The 16,540-nt window shown below is 37.7% G+C and overlaps 1 protein-coding gene across 1 annotated transcript in view; it reads right to left on the bottom strand.

Moving 5' to 3' along the window:
- si:dkey-106n21.1 (solute carrier family 23 member 2) overlaps window positions 1–14,215 on the bottom strand; it is a 46,267-nt gene extending 32,052 nt beyond the window's left edge. The window contains exons 1-2 of the mRNA XM_034879355.1: window positions 13,943–14,215; window positions 4,892–5,044 (exon numbers count right to left, since the gene is read on the bottom strand). Coding sequence (XP_034735246.1) covers window positions 4,892–5,044; window positions 13,943–14,014 — 225 coding nt within the window. The 5' untranslated portion in view covers window positions 14,015–14,215. The remainder of the gene's footprint in view (window positions 1–4,891; window positions 5,045–13,942) is intronic.
- Window positions 14,216–16,540: the final 2,325 nt, after the last annotated feature.

The following is a 16,540-nucleotide window of genomic DNA, read 5'->3' as shown; positions in this document are numbered from 1 at the left end:
GGCCAATGAAAGCTCTCCATCAAAGTTTTGTTTATGGACCTTAAAATGGTCATTGCTTTCATCTATTATGGTTTCAGTGGGGTGTTAATGTAATTTTTCTTCTTTTCCACAAAAATACTATTACTTACAACCAAGACAAGACTTCATACTGACAACAAAAACAAGAAAACTATTTGGCAAGGCCATGGAAATACTACAGTAAGTGTTTGCTAACTGTCTCGATCTAAAAAACCTTTCATTTGAGCCTCATAACTAAACCAGCAAGGCAGACCCAGTAATATACATATATAGCGGATGAAGATGGGTGGATGGATGGATGGATCTTCCTCTTGTGCACTACTCGGAATTTGAATACAAATGATCGGTCTCAGCACGTACTGTGTAGCAGTGGCATAGGCAGAAACAGTATTTTGGGCGGGCCAGTGCAAAAGTGAGTGGGTCATTTTCAAAAAGATATAGAAGTAGCATAAAGAAAAAAACAATTTTACCTTCCAACATACTGCATTACAATGGCAGTGCTGTCTACAACATGCTCGACCAACAAAGCTCTAAAAGGCTTGTACACAACAACGTAGACAAAACCTGTTGATTTTAACCTATTCAGAGTACAATATATTTGCACTTGCAGAACCAGCAGCATTGGCTCTGCACAGCACAGCTATAAAATTAAGCATTTTATGGCACAAAGTGTCAACTAAACATGAACCCAAACAGCAGAGAAGGCATTCACATCCTGCAGGACATAGAGTAGCCCACATCAGACAGCAATCACACATGTAACATATTCTTTGTACATTCATAACAGTATTGTTGCTTCAGGACTACGGCCAGAACATGAGCAGCACATGCGCTAGCAGCAGTAAAAGAAAACCAAAGAATGAAAACTTCCAGCCAAGCATTGTTTGAATTATGAAAGATATGAGAAGTGTCCAGCAAGACGCTAACTCTTAGACAGTGTATCGAGTCCACGGCTGTGACAGGATCAAAGACAACTAGAAACTACGTCACTCACAGATCAGCTATCTTCTTATTTAATGTGGACAAAACACAAACGCGTTTCAGCCTGAAGCCATTATCAGTGTTCACCATTTTTGACTAAATAGGAAGGTTACTAGGTTACTTAAATAATAATGCATGAAGCATGAAACCCGTTTGACTTAAAGTTACCTGTGTGAGGGCCTCCTCTGTCGCTGACGGGCTGTCAGCTCCGCTGGGGAAATGTCTGCACATGCTGCAGAAAAGCTCATCCTTATTGACACTCAATTACATCAAAGAAAAGTGCCCATACCACTTTAAAGAGAAGCCACTGACGTTGCTTTAACAGTACACTGCTTAACACATCCACGGTACAATGTCTATAAAGCCGATGCTGATGTAAGCTGCTGAAGGCAGCCTCAAGAGATGGCCTGTTGTTGCTATAGCAACCAACTGCGGTCCGAAAGGTGTCCTAATTGTTTGATTCTTATTCTATGGTTTACATACTTTTGTTTCAACATAAAAAAAACACAATTACAGTACTTCGGTTACTATTTTTATTTACTTTCATTTGAATATTTTTACTAAAAAAAAATATTTTGATCAAACTTGGTTGGACAGGCCAGCGAGTGATGTGGGCGGGCCAGGGCTGCCCACTTCCAATACTGACTATGCGCCTGCTGTGTAGTGTGTTTTGTTTTAACGCCACCAAAATGGCGATCTTCTAAACTTTATGAATTATAACATGCCAATTTGTAATATTTTGTATAATGCTGTTCTTGTCTTTACTAAAATCGAAACTAATCAAAGGGCAAAATGCTCTTACAAATCACGAGGGAGCGATTTGACTTTTGGCTAATGTAATAGACGTGCTGTTGTTGATGCTGACTCGCCTTTAGCATACATTATTCAACTTTAAATTAAACGTGTGTTTAAACTTCCTCTGGGGAAACTGGCTTCCCTTTCAGAGGCTCGGGGGGCTCGGAAGAGAGCTACAGACGCTATTTATGACGTGATTTATCATAATATTTTGATTAAACTGGTTGCGTATAATTAGGAAAGTAAAAATTGCGTTTATAATGTGATCTAACATAATATTTGACAGAGCCCAGGGCCCCTTGGATGCCCTGTGCCAACTGACCAGTTGCCCTAATGGTTAATCACGGTGGTGGGTCAACACACGTGTCTTGTTTCATTCTACCTGCTGGAAGGCAAAGATTGATGTCACATCATGTCACATCGTCAACATGGTACATGGATACATGAAGCAGAACATAGTTGATCATGTGCCTAATGCTTCTTGAAAACTTGACGACTTTCTCCTTCATAAAACATGTTGGACATCATCACATTTTTGCATAGATTTTTAATAATTTACATTAGTAAGCTACAGGATAGCATCTTTCAAGACATAACCTGCGAGAAAGAGAACGAAAAAAAAAGCGTCATTGTACCTAGCACATTTCAAACCAAACTGACGCCCATGTTTGAATTGACACAGAAATGAAATTAACTAACGCCATTCAGTTTGCCGGCAGTATTGACAACAGATAAAAGCACCGTGTTTTGAGAAGCTCAAACTTGTTGTTTTAATGTTCACTTTTAACTTACTTTACATCATCTTTGCTATCTCTTTTTCCTCACAGCAGCACTCATACTCTACTCTCCGTTTCCGTTCGTTCTCCTTGCAAGACCACATGGTCACTGACATCACTCACTCATGGCAGCACGCCATTCTATTCTTTTTAGCCTATCTCGTTAGGGTGTTGCGGTCAATCGGCATACTGATTACTACTTCACCGCAGGAAGAAAAAAAAAGTATACCTCCACAGAAAATATGACACTAAAAAATCCTAGATTCCCGACCAACTCTTTAAAGTTTATCCATTTTGCTGGGCTCCCTTGTGACTCAGTTTATTACAGGATTCAAATGTCATGGCGGCTTAAACTCATCAAACTCATGACTTTCTGTTTTTTATGTATACTTAAGCAAGACCTTTTATCATGTCCATGTTGTCTGTACATGTATATTATAAATATTCTCTAAATCTTACATTTTTCTGTGGAGAATACCTTCCCTAATCGGGGATGTTTGCCTAAAACAACTACGAACTCTAAAACAAGTTTTGGCGTCCAACATGAGTTTCAGGAGTCTAAATCACCGTCACATGTTGACAACTGCTGGATCAGAGGATGTCAGGATTAATGTCAAAATCTAATCCCTGTGGATTACGGACCTAATGTAAGTGACAGCTGTTTACAAAGGGGTGGAACATGTTCACAAAAAACTGAAGCACTGTGAATTGTTTTAACCACTGTATCGTATAACAAGCAGTGTTTAAACATCTTAATACGAATGACCACATCATTTGTCACTTCATTACCACATTGTTGTGCTGAGTGAGAACAGGACTGAGCTACTCTAAATTTTACACTTGAGGGCCACTAAATTAGATCTGCTGGATTGCTTTTAAGGCACAAAGCATCCTTTGTTCACCCTGGTCTTCCAGGATGAAAACAAAGCTAAGTAACTCATTATTCCTTTTTTTCTTTTTTGTTTAAAGCAGATGGTGAAAAAAATCCCAACCAACATCTTCTCTTTTTCCAAAAAAGAACCAGCCTCTACAAGCTGTGAAAAAAACTTGGGTGAAGAAATAGAATTGGAATTTTGAGACATGCCACAGGCATTGCTCCCCTTCTCATAATTACACTAACTTGACAATAATATATTGTTGCTTAACACATGGAACCATTTAGCCTGCCATAAGGCAGCAGAATAGTTTATTGTGTAAAAGTATTTATTTCAAATTGTTTCTTTTGGCTCAATATACTGTACTTGTACATTAGTGAACTCACAAATTAAGATATATATTCTTATTTTCACCTAAATGTTACGTTTGAAACTCCACTAATTTTGGAAAATTTACTGTATGGGCTAACTAAAAATCATTTGAACGTCAATTAATCTGTAGAATATTTTCTTAATTAATTGGTTCGTTGTTGGTCTATAAAATGTGAAACAAATGGTGAAAAATGTCTTCCTAAGAAACAATGTGACATCCTCAAATGTCTTGCTTTTTCCACAACTCAAAGATATTCAGTTTACTGTTGTGGAGTACTAGAAAATATTCACATTTAGAAGCTGGTATCAAAGTTTTTTTTTTAATTACTGAAACCGATTATCAAAATAGTTGGCAATTAATTTAATAGATAACAACTGAATGACTGATCTTTGCAGCTCTAGTCCAGTCATGTTACTGTCATCAACCTCGTTTCCAGCAGCAGCAGCAGGGACAATTCTAGGATCCAACCTTTAGGTAAATCAGTATTATTGCTGGATAACAATGAATATGTGTATTCATTATTATAACAGAGGATACATGCAAAATATTGAATATGTGGAAAAACTACAAAAGTACTGTTATGGACTACCAGAATCAAATAAAATGATAATGAGGTGTGAGCAATAACTATATAAAAAATACAACTTTTCTTGACTGGGTTACAGGTGCATAACTTTGACGACTCCGACACAAGATTTTAAAATTGTTTGCCCTCTGTCACTAACAGACAAGTTTGCAAACGGTAACTTAAAGCACTTAAATTGATTATAGTAATAAAAAACTTTTTTGGGGAGGCTGAGATAATTTAAGGGGGCTTGTAAAAAAGGGTCTAGAATCGCCACTGAGGAGCAGAAAGGTGTTTCAGCAAACACGCCTTTATAAGCCCACTGTACACATGCCCAGCACTAACAGGCAAAGTTAGCAACGATTGTTTTTGTCAGTTTTTTTAGTTTTTTAAAGTCAGCTTTAAGAAGGATTTCTGCAGCAATATTCATTTTATAGAAGAAAATAGGAGGGCTTCTTAAACTAATACTATCAAAGTGAACTGAAAAGAAGCCATGGGATTAATTTACCTGGAATCCGAGGAGTATGCAGAGGTACCACGGTGGCCTGTCATTGAGGGAGTAAACCAAATCTGCACATTTGTCCACAGTCTCCCCCAGGGCCTCTGTGTGTGGATCCCCTATGTCAACAGTCAGCTGTGGCTGTTCATCACTGTCTTTGTCCTTGAAGAGAAGCAAAGCAAAAGGAAAACAAGTCATAAATTCAGCTATTCTATCTTTTCAGGTGACATCAAATTAAAAAAACAATATTTTCTTATGAATTCCACCCAAACTATTTGAACACCAAACATACTTTAAATGAAGCACTGTTACTGTTAGCATACCAGCAGATGACTGCAGATCGTCGGAGCTGGGATGGAGTCAGAACACAGCCGTTCCACAGTCAGTGAAAATACACACATTGACTTTAATGGAAACCTAATGACTCCTGCCATTCCAGGGCGGATCCAGAAATCCGGTGTTAGTCTTTACCTTTGATGTGATACAAATTGTGAGTTGACTTAATGTTTCCTTCAAACAAATGCGCGTAAATAGTAACAAAACATTGGTGAAAACAAGACACCAAGCAAACAACGGTTATAATTTTCACAGCAATTGCTGCTTTTTTTCTTTTGCTGCCGAAAGTTACAGGAGAACATATCTTTTGATATGAAATATAATGAAAGCAAAAATCATGCAATGGAGTTAATGTGAGTGATGACGTGCTAAACATCCATGTTGGCAATATTGGAGAACAGGTGGGGTGAACAACATTCCAACCCAAATTCCATCAAGATGCGGATAATGAAGGTGCTTAATACTTAAGTGCTCGGGCACAACAGCCAATTTTTGATGATTTTAACGAGAAACTTGTATTCTTGTTTTTAAAAGTAGTGAAGGGAGTGAAGGGAAACTGTGCAACAATGTCAGTTAATCACTGTTAACTTGCAGACGGTGTTTCATGTCACATGTAAAAACACATTCAGTCTCAAAAGACACAGCTGCCAAGCACCTTGATTTAAGCTTCTATTTTTATGTGGTTGTAGCATCTTTCACCTTATTTTGCTACACACATGCACTTTTGTTATAAAAATATAAAACACCAGGGGAAACTGGCACAGTCTGAATGTTCCTTTAAACAAATTAATCTTGTGCAAAGCGCCAGGGCTGTAGCCAAGTCCGCCATTCCCATAATTACAGTTTGAATTTTTAAAGCATCTTTAGAGGGATCCAAGGACGCTTTAAATGTATGCGGGTGGGATTTAAGGTGTTTTACAGCTAAGTGTCAACTAAATAAGATAAATTATATAACCTGTATCTCCCTCGCCCTTCAAGTTTTTAAGAGGCAAAGTCATTACCCTTTGCTAGGTTTACCTTATTATACTATAAATACTGAAAGAACCCTGAAACCGATGTATTTCTTCTCTACTTCTACTTAAAAGGATTTTTCTCCAGGAAAGACAAGTTTTCTTTGCCATTAAAATCATTTTGTCAAGATGAAGGACAAGACAGTCATATAAATGTGAGAGGAAAAAAATAAAATATACATAAATTTAAAATAGCTTTTCAGGATTTTGCAAAGTTTGCCGTGATTACACTTAGCCTTTTAGTGACAACTATATTGTAGTGTAAAGAGAGCTATACGAATGAGACAGGATATTACTCCTCATTTTTAAAAGGAATAGTGTTCGAAGGAGACAGGATATTACTCTTTGCTTTTAAAAGGAATAGTGCTATGTTTGGCAGTGATATTCAACACAGGAAACATGTATTTCGGCTTGTTTTTCTAGCCTCTCTGCTGTCAGGAGACAAGGTCGGCGTGGTGGTCTAGCACGGGTGAAGACATTGAATTAACTCTTCTACTGTGTGTTTATCATGTTACTAACTCAACTTTTTCCCTTTCCCGGAGTCCTGGCACTCTCGCCCCGTAGTCTTGTGCTCTCTCGCCCTCTCCTCTCTCCTCCTACCGCTTCCTGCAGGTGGCTTTGGAGCTGTGGAGTCTGGATCTGTGGTTTAAGTCACCTGCTGCCTCCATGTCCCTGCTCAACACCCTCTGCTACAATTCTCCATGTCTCTCTCTCTCTCTCTTTCGCTCTGTCTCTTCTCTGTCTCTCTCCCTCTCCCCCTGTGTATGAAATGTCTGTATTGTCACTGCGCTGCAGTTTTATGAACTATGATATTCTGACCATGGGTCACATCTCTGGCCTAAGTCCAGCAGCTCCGTCTCACACACGGTTACTCTACCAACTGCAGTTAGTTGCATTCAATAACTTCTTCTGTGTTCTTCACCATGGCGGCCGCGATAGCAGAGAGTTACCAGCAGAAACACTGGTACAAATACAGGTTTGCCACTCATATTTAACAATATACAGCTGTGGTAATAACAATTAAAACTGTAGACAAATGTCAGAAGTGTGGACCGGCGCTGTGTGGTGGGGCTGTATGGAGAGTAAGAGGAGAGAGAGTAGAGGAGAGATCCAACACAGTCACGGCTTTACACAAGAAATGGGTCATGTGACGCAAAATTAAACCATAGCCATATGACAACATTGCAGCGGATGCAAGGACATTGTGTGCGCCGGTGCTTCCTAGAGGAAAAATATTACTTGCGCCCTAGAGCCTGTGAGCTAACAGAAGCTAACTAGCGCCTCAACCGACTAGCCCTGCTCACTGCTGTTGTCCGAATAACACAGACGGGACAAAATGTTGCGTTTACTGGTAAACTGGTAAACCTTGAGACCGACGTATAAATGACTGCTATCTGTTTAATTTTCCTCCCGTTACTCTGTCCTCTGTGACTGTCTCCATCTAGAAACTAAGCTGCACGATGCAGGGAACAACTGACCGGCACATGAGGAGACAGTGGTTTACGGAGCGGTAGATGCGCTATGCACCGGAGCACTCTATGAAATGATGCATTTAAAAAATTAAAAAATTCAATCACGCAAATTTGAAAGTGGGAAGTCAAATGTATACAATACTTTGGTGCCACTGAACTCAGGTATCTTTTAATTTTGTAGGATGCAAATAAGGAACTAAATAATACCAAAAATTAACTAGTTTTTTTGTGCTGTGATGTTTGTTTGTTTTCCAGTCTTTTCCCATACTCGCCTTACCTATTTTCAAATCTGTAGCTACTTTTAAAACTTAGTTATTTCTTGGCCATTGGCAGGAAGTTGTCTGTGTCCCTGTCACGCAGAGGCATTCTGCTCTGTCCATGTTTTATGGGATTTTCTATGGCATCCTTTGGTAAAAAGTGATTGCTAATAATGACAGATGTGACTTGTATTAACGACTATGATGACGGAGGGATTCTGCCACCTGATATATGTGAGACTTCAAAGACAAAAAGGTCAACTCCCTCTTAAAAAGCCACATGGTAAAGATCAGCTTCCTGTGGGATTGTATAAACAACATTGATGACGTGATTGAAGTGTAAGTATGCCCGGTTTGCTCTTTACCATATAATTGGTACCATAAACCTTCTGACTTCAGAGACATATATTTTCTATGTGAAAACAGTAGGTCATGGGATGCCCCATGTGACCCATGTGCTGTATTTAAATGCAAAGAGTTCAGTCCCATTTTAACAGTCCACATTAGACAGATCCGTTTGTACATCTAAAATCATAATGAGGGGGAATTCATAATTTAACTTTTCTATTATTCATTCATAGAAGACGATAAAGGGTAACAATTTATAATAACCGTCATTAATAGATGGTAAATTGATAGTTAATAAGTCTTTAGTTAATTGTTATTTAACTGTTAGCAAACAGTCATTTGACTGTTAACAATTGAAACATTACATAGCTAGATGGACCAGACATTGAAACACGTTAAGGGTTACTAGTCTGTAAACTGTCAATAAACAAAAACAGTGTCTGGGTGGCTATAAAGTTGCAACAGATGACTATAATACCTTGTTAAATAGTGATATTAGTGCTAAACCATCCACAAACAATATTTAGATAGATAGTTAATACTTTTTCAGTGGTAACTAGTGGGTTTGTAAACGGTCTATTAGATGGTTTATATATATATATACATACACACACAAACACACACACACACACACACACACACACACACACACACACACACACACACAAACACCAAAAGTTTGGAACCACCTTCTCATTCAGTGCGTTTTCTTTATTTTAATAACCATTTACATTGTAGATTATCACAGAAGGCATCAGAACTGTGAATGGCCGCGAGTAATATTTTTCCTCTAGGTCGCACCAGTGCACCCAATGTCCTCGCATCGGCTGCCTTTCCACAAACAAAGCAATGTTGTCATATGGATATGGTTTAATTTTGCGTTACATGACCCATTTCTTCTGTAAATCCTTGCCTGTGTTGGATCTCTCCTCTAGTCTCTCTCCTCTTACTCCCTGTGCAGCACACTTCTGACATTTTTCCACAGTTTTAAATGTTATTATCACAGCTGTATATTTTTAAGCATGAGAGGCCAACCTGTATTTGTACCAGTGTTTCTGCTGGTAACGCTGCCATCGTGGCTGCCACGGCAAAAAACACAGAAGTTATTGAATGTAACCAACTTCAATTTGTACAATAATAGCGTGGGAGACTGAGCCTGCTGGACCTGGGCGAGAGATGTGACCTGGAACCAAGGCCAGAATATCATGGTTCATAAAAATGCAGCACATACAGATGATAGAGACATTTCATACACACCACATGTGTAACTCTGCTGACCCGCCATTTGACCCGTGCTGGACCCATTCATAATGAGTCAGCCGTCACTCTGTGAGTAGCGTCCATGGCACGTCCTCTCTCTCCCGAGCGTTAGTTATTGTTGTTATTGTTAGTTATCGACATTATTGTTGAAAACAAGTGAAGAGGCTCTCTCAGAGATACATTAAAAAAATATATATAAACACATATATATACACATACATACATATGTTTATCCTACGCTATTTATTTGAGATAGCTAATTTTAATGAACATGTGTTGCAGCTGTATGTCTATACAACCTACAACTTTAACATAAGAAGAATGTAGCGTAATAAGGATTTGAAGGAAGTTATAATTAGCCTATTTGACAAGACAATATGTTTGTCGGAAGACTAATTAACTATCAATTTATCCTCCATTAATTATGGTTATTATAAAGTGTTACCGGATTTATTAAGTCTACATGTTAACATCAAATATATTCCTCATATTTGAGTAGAAAACCTCAAAAGCTGTTAAAACCCACAGCCTGTAACATTGTTTCTCAATTCCCAGAGCACTACAGTTAAAGACAAGTAAAACTTTTTTTTTTAAATGTCAATGATATTATTTATAACAACACCAGAAACCACAGGTACAATGTTCCCTTATGATAGACTTTTTATATAGTAAATTCAATCTTTTCCCTGCATGCTTCAAACATTACCCACTACAGCCAGCCCACAAGAGACAATCCAGACACCAGTGAATCTAATGATATTCTACACCAAGGTCCCAAGATAAGGAACAAAGCCACATAATGCAGCCTTTGCTCTGATACCTGTATTGTCTCAGAGGCTGGGTCCAACCTTCACTCAGCACTTTAACAAGAGAAAACAACTTTTTTGTATTAAGCATCCACCGATGCATGTCTCCCACACATGTCAGCGACAGGCCTTGCCAATGTGGACCCATCTGCACCGCATTTCCTCTTTGTCTTTGATTTACTCTCAGGTCACAAAGTTCTCAGTAGGTAGTGTACACAGATCCTTGCTTTAGTGATTACATGGCAATTTGCTTCCATCTAGTGGTTAACCAACTGCATTCCAGTAACCACGTTTGTTTGCTCTCTCTCTCTCTCTCTCTCTCTCTCCATGTCCTGTCATAGCTCTACTGTGCTATATCAACTTAAAAAGGCTAAAATTCCCAAAAATACTTCAAATAAAAAAACTATCTGCATGGCAACATACCATGTTTGTTTGTGTGTGTGTGTGTGTGTGTGTGTGTGTGTGTGTGTGTGTGTATGTGTGTCTATTAGCAGTGAAAATGTAAGGCAATATCAAAACTAAAGAGATTTCTGGGAATAACTAACAAAGTGCATTGTAATGGTCCAGAGAGAGACCTGAATATTTCAATAAAGAACTTCTCATTGGTTTCTGCTCTAGGTGGCTATGGTGGATGGTCAATGTGAAAAGTGCTAGCAGGGACCAGGGTTCCCATTCCAAATCCCATCTGTGGTAAGGTTTAGGTAACAACAGGACTGTGTTGCAGTGAACTTTTGCTTAAGGTTAATATTTGACCTTTTTAATATAGAGCCAAGACCACAATAGACTTCCAGATCACAATAGACCTCAAGATTACAATAGCCCTAACCCTAACACACGATTTCCCGAACCCCCAATCGTTCCCTAAACTTAACCTTGGTTCTGTGACTGGCTAAACATAAACTATAAATTGTTAATAATGCTACAAGCAGATATAAACATTATGATCAAAAAGCAAAACACCAATCACACTATTTTCTTGTAAAATTAAGGCTCATCCTAAAAAGCACTCAAGTGGAGTGAATAGATAGAAACTGATGGCGCTTAACGTGTGGTTAATCATCACTGATGCTGGCCAGTGTGATTATTTAGTGCAGAGCATCATGTGCCCTGATGTGTGCCTTCCACATCACAGATGTGACTAAATAAATTGAGTGTGAGCCGGTCTCCACCAGCGCTCCTCCGTGCTAACACCGACTTGATGCTAGGTTGAGACTGAGAGCAGCATGCACCGCCGCCGACGTTAAACAGGGTCGATGCACTTTGTTTAAGTGGTACATTGTTTGAGTCGTGGCCGTGTTGTACTTATACTCGGCATCGTAGTGCTTGCTGTGAACTAAGTCGTTTAAATCGAAATGGTCCCAAACCACACTTTGCCGGGATCTCTTTATGATTACTTTTGAAATCAAAACTGATACGCGCAGGTAACTGAGTATGGCGTCAAATATTGCCCTTGGGTGGTAAAATCTTTAATTGCTGCCACACTCTGAAATTCATTTTATTGCTTCAAGACTCACACTACGCAACGCAACCTGCATTGGTTTAATCAATAACAAATTAACGTGATTGACGAAATTATCGATTGTTAATTAATCATGCCCATCCCTACTACATACAGTATTTGCCTTTGTCAATAACACCAAATACTATCCACAGTAAGACATGTTCTTGCCTTGTTTTAAATACTGCTACTTATTTGCCATTACTTTGAGTTTTCTTGGGGTTACAACATTTTGTAAACATAATAGGAAATGTTCACCTCATTGTCCATAAATGCGTAAATTTCTTTTGATTCATTTAGTTTGCAACAAAATAATGTAGACCACTCCAGCTACTACTTCTAGCACAGTTCTGTATAAACATGTAAAAAGTTTGCCAGTTGTGTTACTTATATTCTGAATAATTTACAATGAGTAAAAACAATTACCAGTGAGGCAATCATGGGTCAGAGTTAGTGTACCATGGCAGTGTTCGAAATCCAGAGTATACTAAAGTCCACCAAAAATTAATGAGTGATGTGAGCCACCCTTAGAGTTGGAAGCTTTGTTTCACGTAAAGCCAGCCTTTGCTTTTGGAGTTTAGCTACTATTCTGTGTTGATACCTGAAACCCTAAATTGTCTTTCGCTGAACTCAAAAGGTGCACTGACAAACAAAAGCTCACTTGTACTAATGGCAAGTAAAATGCCTTAAACACATTTGCTTTCCCATTCCATTCTTTGCACTGGTGAATTCTAACTGTAGCCTTAGTAGAAAAGACATTTTGTATCAGGTGTACTGTGTATGAAAGTCTTGTCAACGTACAATCCAGAATTGCAATCCAGGCATTTAAAGGCCATTTAAGAAATCACTTCATTAACACCTGAGGAATAACATTATCAAATGAAAGCATCCAATAAAAAGAGGATTACAGCATTTGCTGAAATTGTATCCTTATCTGCTTCCAGTTTATTATGGTTTGAATCAATTATTCCCGATCACATGCTACATGTTTTCAGCTCAAAACACTGCAGAAAATCTGAAAAAGCCACTAAATATAGTTAATTAGCACTATTAAGCAAATGTACACTTTATGTCTCCGAGAAATATCTATCTATGGCACTAAAGGTTTCTATTCTGTAAAATTCTTTCATGCGTGTCCTTTGTTGTGGTTGTTTCCATGGTGCCGATCTGACCCGGAAGTGTATTAACTTTTTCCCGCTCAACCTGAACACAAAGTTTTGCAAGAAACATTTCTCAGGAGAAACCAAAAGTATTTCCTTTATCAGTTTCGTAGAAGTTTGACTACAGCTGATTAAAAAGAAGTAGGAGGTCCTCGTGAAATATATCTACACGTAATGAAAACTTAATCTGGATGCCAAAGTCAGCAAGCTTGATTGATTTATTGAATGTATGAATCCTAGGTTAACATCTTTGAAATCATCGTATGGTAGAAGTCTCTCGTTGGGCTTTTGTGTAGTGTAAGGTACTATCTAATCAAGCTTGTATTATTTTACGGATGTTGACTATTGACATGTTCACCCATCTGCAGTTGAAGCTGTGCTGCTTCTTTGGTGTTAATTTTTCTAAATTCTTTAGTAAATTGGGATTGGGAGAAAAAAGGGGAAACATCAATGCTGGGCTCAGCTGTGTACACTTGCATACCCCATGCAGCCAGACCTTACAACCTCACAAACAAACATTCAGGCTTCAACATGCATTTCTGTTTCTTGGTTGACGTTTAATTTAATAAGCATTTCTAGTTTAAACTTAAAGCTTTTTTGCCAGTCACAACTACACTCAAGACTGATATTTGCCACACACTTTGAAACCATGCAATTGATTTCACTGCACATTCACACTTTGGTAATTTCACATTCCACAGTGGCTTACATTTAGCTCTTACTGCTGTGATGTGAGCAAATCGCACTGCAATTTAACTTCTCTAGGTCTGTAAGTAAAATCTAAATAATAAATGTGTATTCATAAGAAAAAGATGATATGTGACTTTGTTTTATCTCAAACCCTCACTCTGTTTAATGTTGTGTCTGTCTCAAAACTAAACGGAAGAGAGCATTAATATGACACTACACTTACCCCAAATGCATGGTTGACTGCCCCCAGGTCCTTGAGTCCCAGCTCAATTTTCTCTTCTGTACTGAGGCGCATTCTGATATAATGGGGGCAAGGTGGTGTATAGTTGTTTCTGGTCAGAAGCGGACTCCACACAGACCAACGAGCACACACGGTGGGAGTAAAACTCTGACTGATCGCAGACCTAATAGGACAACATCAATGACTGCCTCACGTCACCGGGGAAACCAGGTATCACAGTCAGAAAGAGAGTGGCTCAGTTACTTTGTAATCTCTGCTGAAACATTTCAGGTCTGCTGCTGTGCTAATATAGGCTTTACTGTAACTACTCTGACTTAGAGTCATGCGCCTGCTGCTGTGACGACAGATCCTATGAGAGGAGACAACCACGTTTGTCACATGAATCTTTAGTTTGCCATACTCATCAAAAGTTTGTAGTTCACAAAAATTTGTGACTTAAAGAGTCTTTGAGTTTTACTACATGAACCTCTGGTGTTTGATTTGATACGTCCCTATTTTCCAGATACTTAGTATCAAGCTTTATGCTTTTTTGAACTGCCAGAATTTCGAACGGTGTCTAGCAAGTGACAAAGAGGTTCACGTAATTAAGTAAACCAATTAGGTCAAGTTAGCCCTCTAACTTAATGTGCGAGTACTACTGTAGCCATTGTTAATAAAATAGAAAGACTATTGTTATTATTAAACATTTTGAAGACGATAACGTAATCTCGGAGCCTGAGCGCTGACCAAAAAATCAAATGACTTCCTGACTTGAAGAATCAAGGATATGAATAGTAGCAGGATCTTCGATTGTGCCAGTAGTATTTTGGGTTATTTACTCATTTGTTTTTAAATGTCTTTAAATTAGTTGGAGTGCTCTGTTCTTCAATTTTTCCCAGAATTTAATGCTCCTTAATTTTTCTTAACATGATAAGGTAAATTTCATCAACATTTACGTGGATGAAATCAAATTTAGGTTTTGTAATCATATTGAAGGGCAGTAATTGACTGAATTGTCTTGTTGTAATTGTCAATAAAATTTCCTCTAGTATAAATAAACGTCTAAAATAATCATCGAATTAAGCTTAAACCTAAGGATTTTGTCAAAAAGGTTAAGAAAGTTGGTTAGTGAACTCAGTTCTGTTATCGATATTTAATCCTGATTTTTTTGGAAATTTGCTTAAAATTAGATGCTTCTAAGTTTGGATGGATTCTTCACTAAAGAGTGCTTTGCAGGGTCAGTATGTTCACATTCCTTTATGTAAACATGAACAGGCAAAAGGTTAAGAAGTAAGGGCTTCTCAATCCTTAACAATAAAGGTACTTTGACTTGAATACAGGCTCATTCATTATACTTTAATGTTACTGTATTATTAAGAGTTGAGTTAGATATCTCAATAAAGCATAACCTTTAAAGAAGTCCTATATAACGAAACATTTAATTTAAAAACTATTTTATCCTTAAACACTAAACTATTTTTTATCACAAGTTCAAGTCCATTTTTACAATATGTAACAATATTGAAAAACAAAAAATTGCATTAAATGGGAATTAAATATTATATATACTCTGTCCATCTGTGTATTAAATAATTTAGAAGGGTATGCTCTGATAAATGTCATGATACATATAAGAGTATATATGCAAGGCCATGCTTGATCAATTTTATAGTCGTTTTTTTGAGTTGAGACGACACGGTAACAGTGCGGAGCTTTGGGTCTCGTCCTCTCACATTACCACTACTGTATGTTCAGACACACTGATGCTTTTTAGCATGCTCTGATATTGTTGTCAATTTCAAATAATTTTAGCATAATTTTTAGAGTACTATGTTTTTGTGTATTCAGTACATGTTCAGCTACAATAATATCTAAGTAGAATTTATTTAATTTTAAACAAAATTATTATAATCAATTTATTATTATTTTTTTTTAATATTGAGTTTCTAAACCTTTAGTTCATTCTAACTTTATCTAAATGTGTCCATAATTGAAACCCCATCTGACCTCTGTTCCTTTTTTCAAGAATGCTGAGGAATTGGACACACTATGTGAAACACTACGTATTCACACTTTAACTTCTGTTCAGCATCACCGTCCCGCATGCCAAGTGGGAAACCATTTTCCTGTTAAAGAAATAAGAAATCAATTCACTCCTACGTCATGGCATATATTGGGACACTTGTCTTAAAGGTGGCAGTCAATAAGAAAAAGGTTCTGCGGGGTTAGGAACAGCTGAGGGCTGATGTTTTTCTAAACTTGGTAGTTGAGAAATTGTCCATTAGATGTAGGGAATCATAAGCTCACATGTCACAGACGTGAGGGATTCGAAACTTTGCACAAATTGTTTGAATAATTTTTAATTGAATGTACTAGTTATGAAAGATGTATGCGCATATCATAAAACAGAGGATAGTTTATAAAAAAACAGAAACAAAGAGTTGAATTAAGGTGACCAATCCATAGCTGTGAATTCTTTTTTAAAGCATGTTAACAGAAAATGGTAGATGAAGAGATGTAGTGACAGTAGTTTAGTTGTTAAATATGCAATAAAATAAATTTTAAACTAGAATTGTGTAGTTCTCAATTATCTAATAAACT

Source organism: Etheostoma cragini, chromosome 8, assembly GCF_013103735.1.
Source record: "Etheostoma cragini isolate CJK2018 chromosome 8, CSU_Ecrag_1.0, whole genome shotgun sequence".
NCBI lineage: Eukaryota > Metazoa > Chordata > Actinopteri > Perciformes > Percidae > Etheostoma > Etheostoma cragini.
This window is presented reverse-complemented; position numbering and strand designations above follow the sequence as displayed.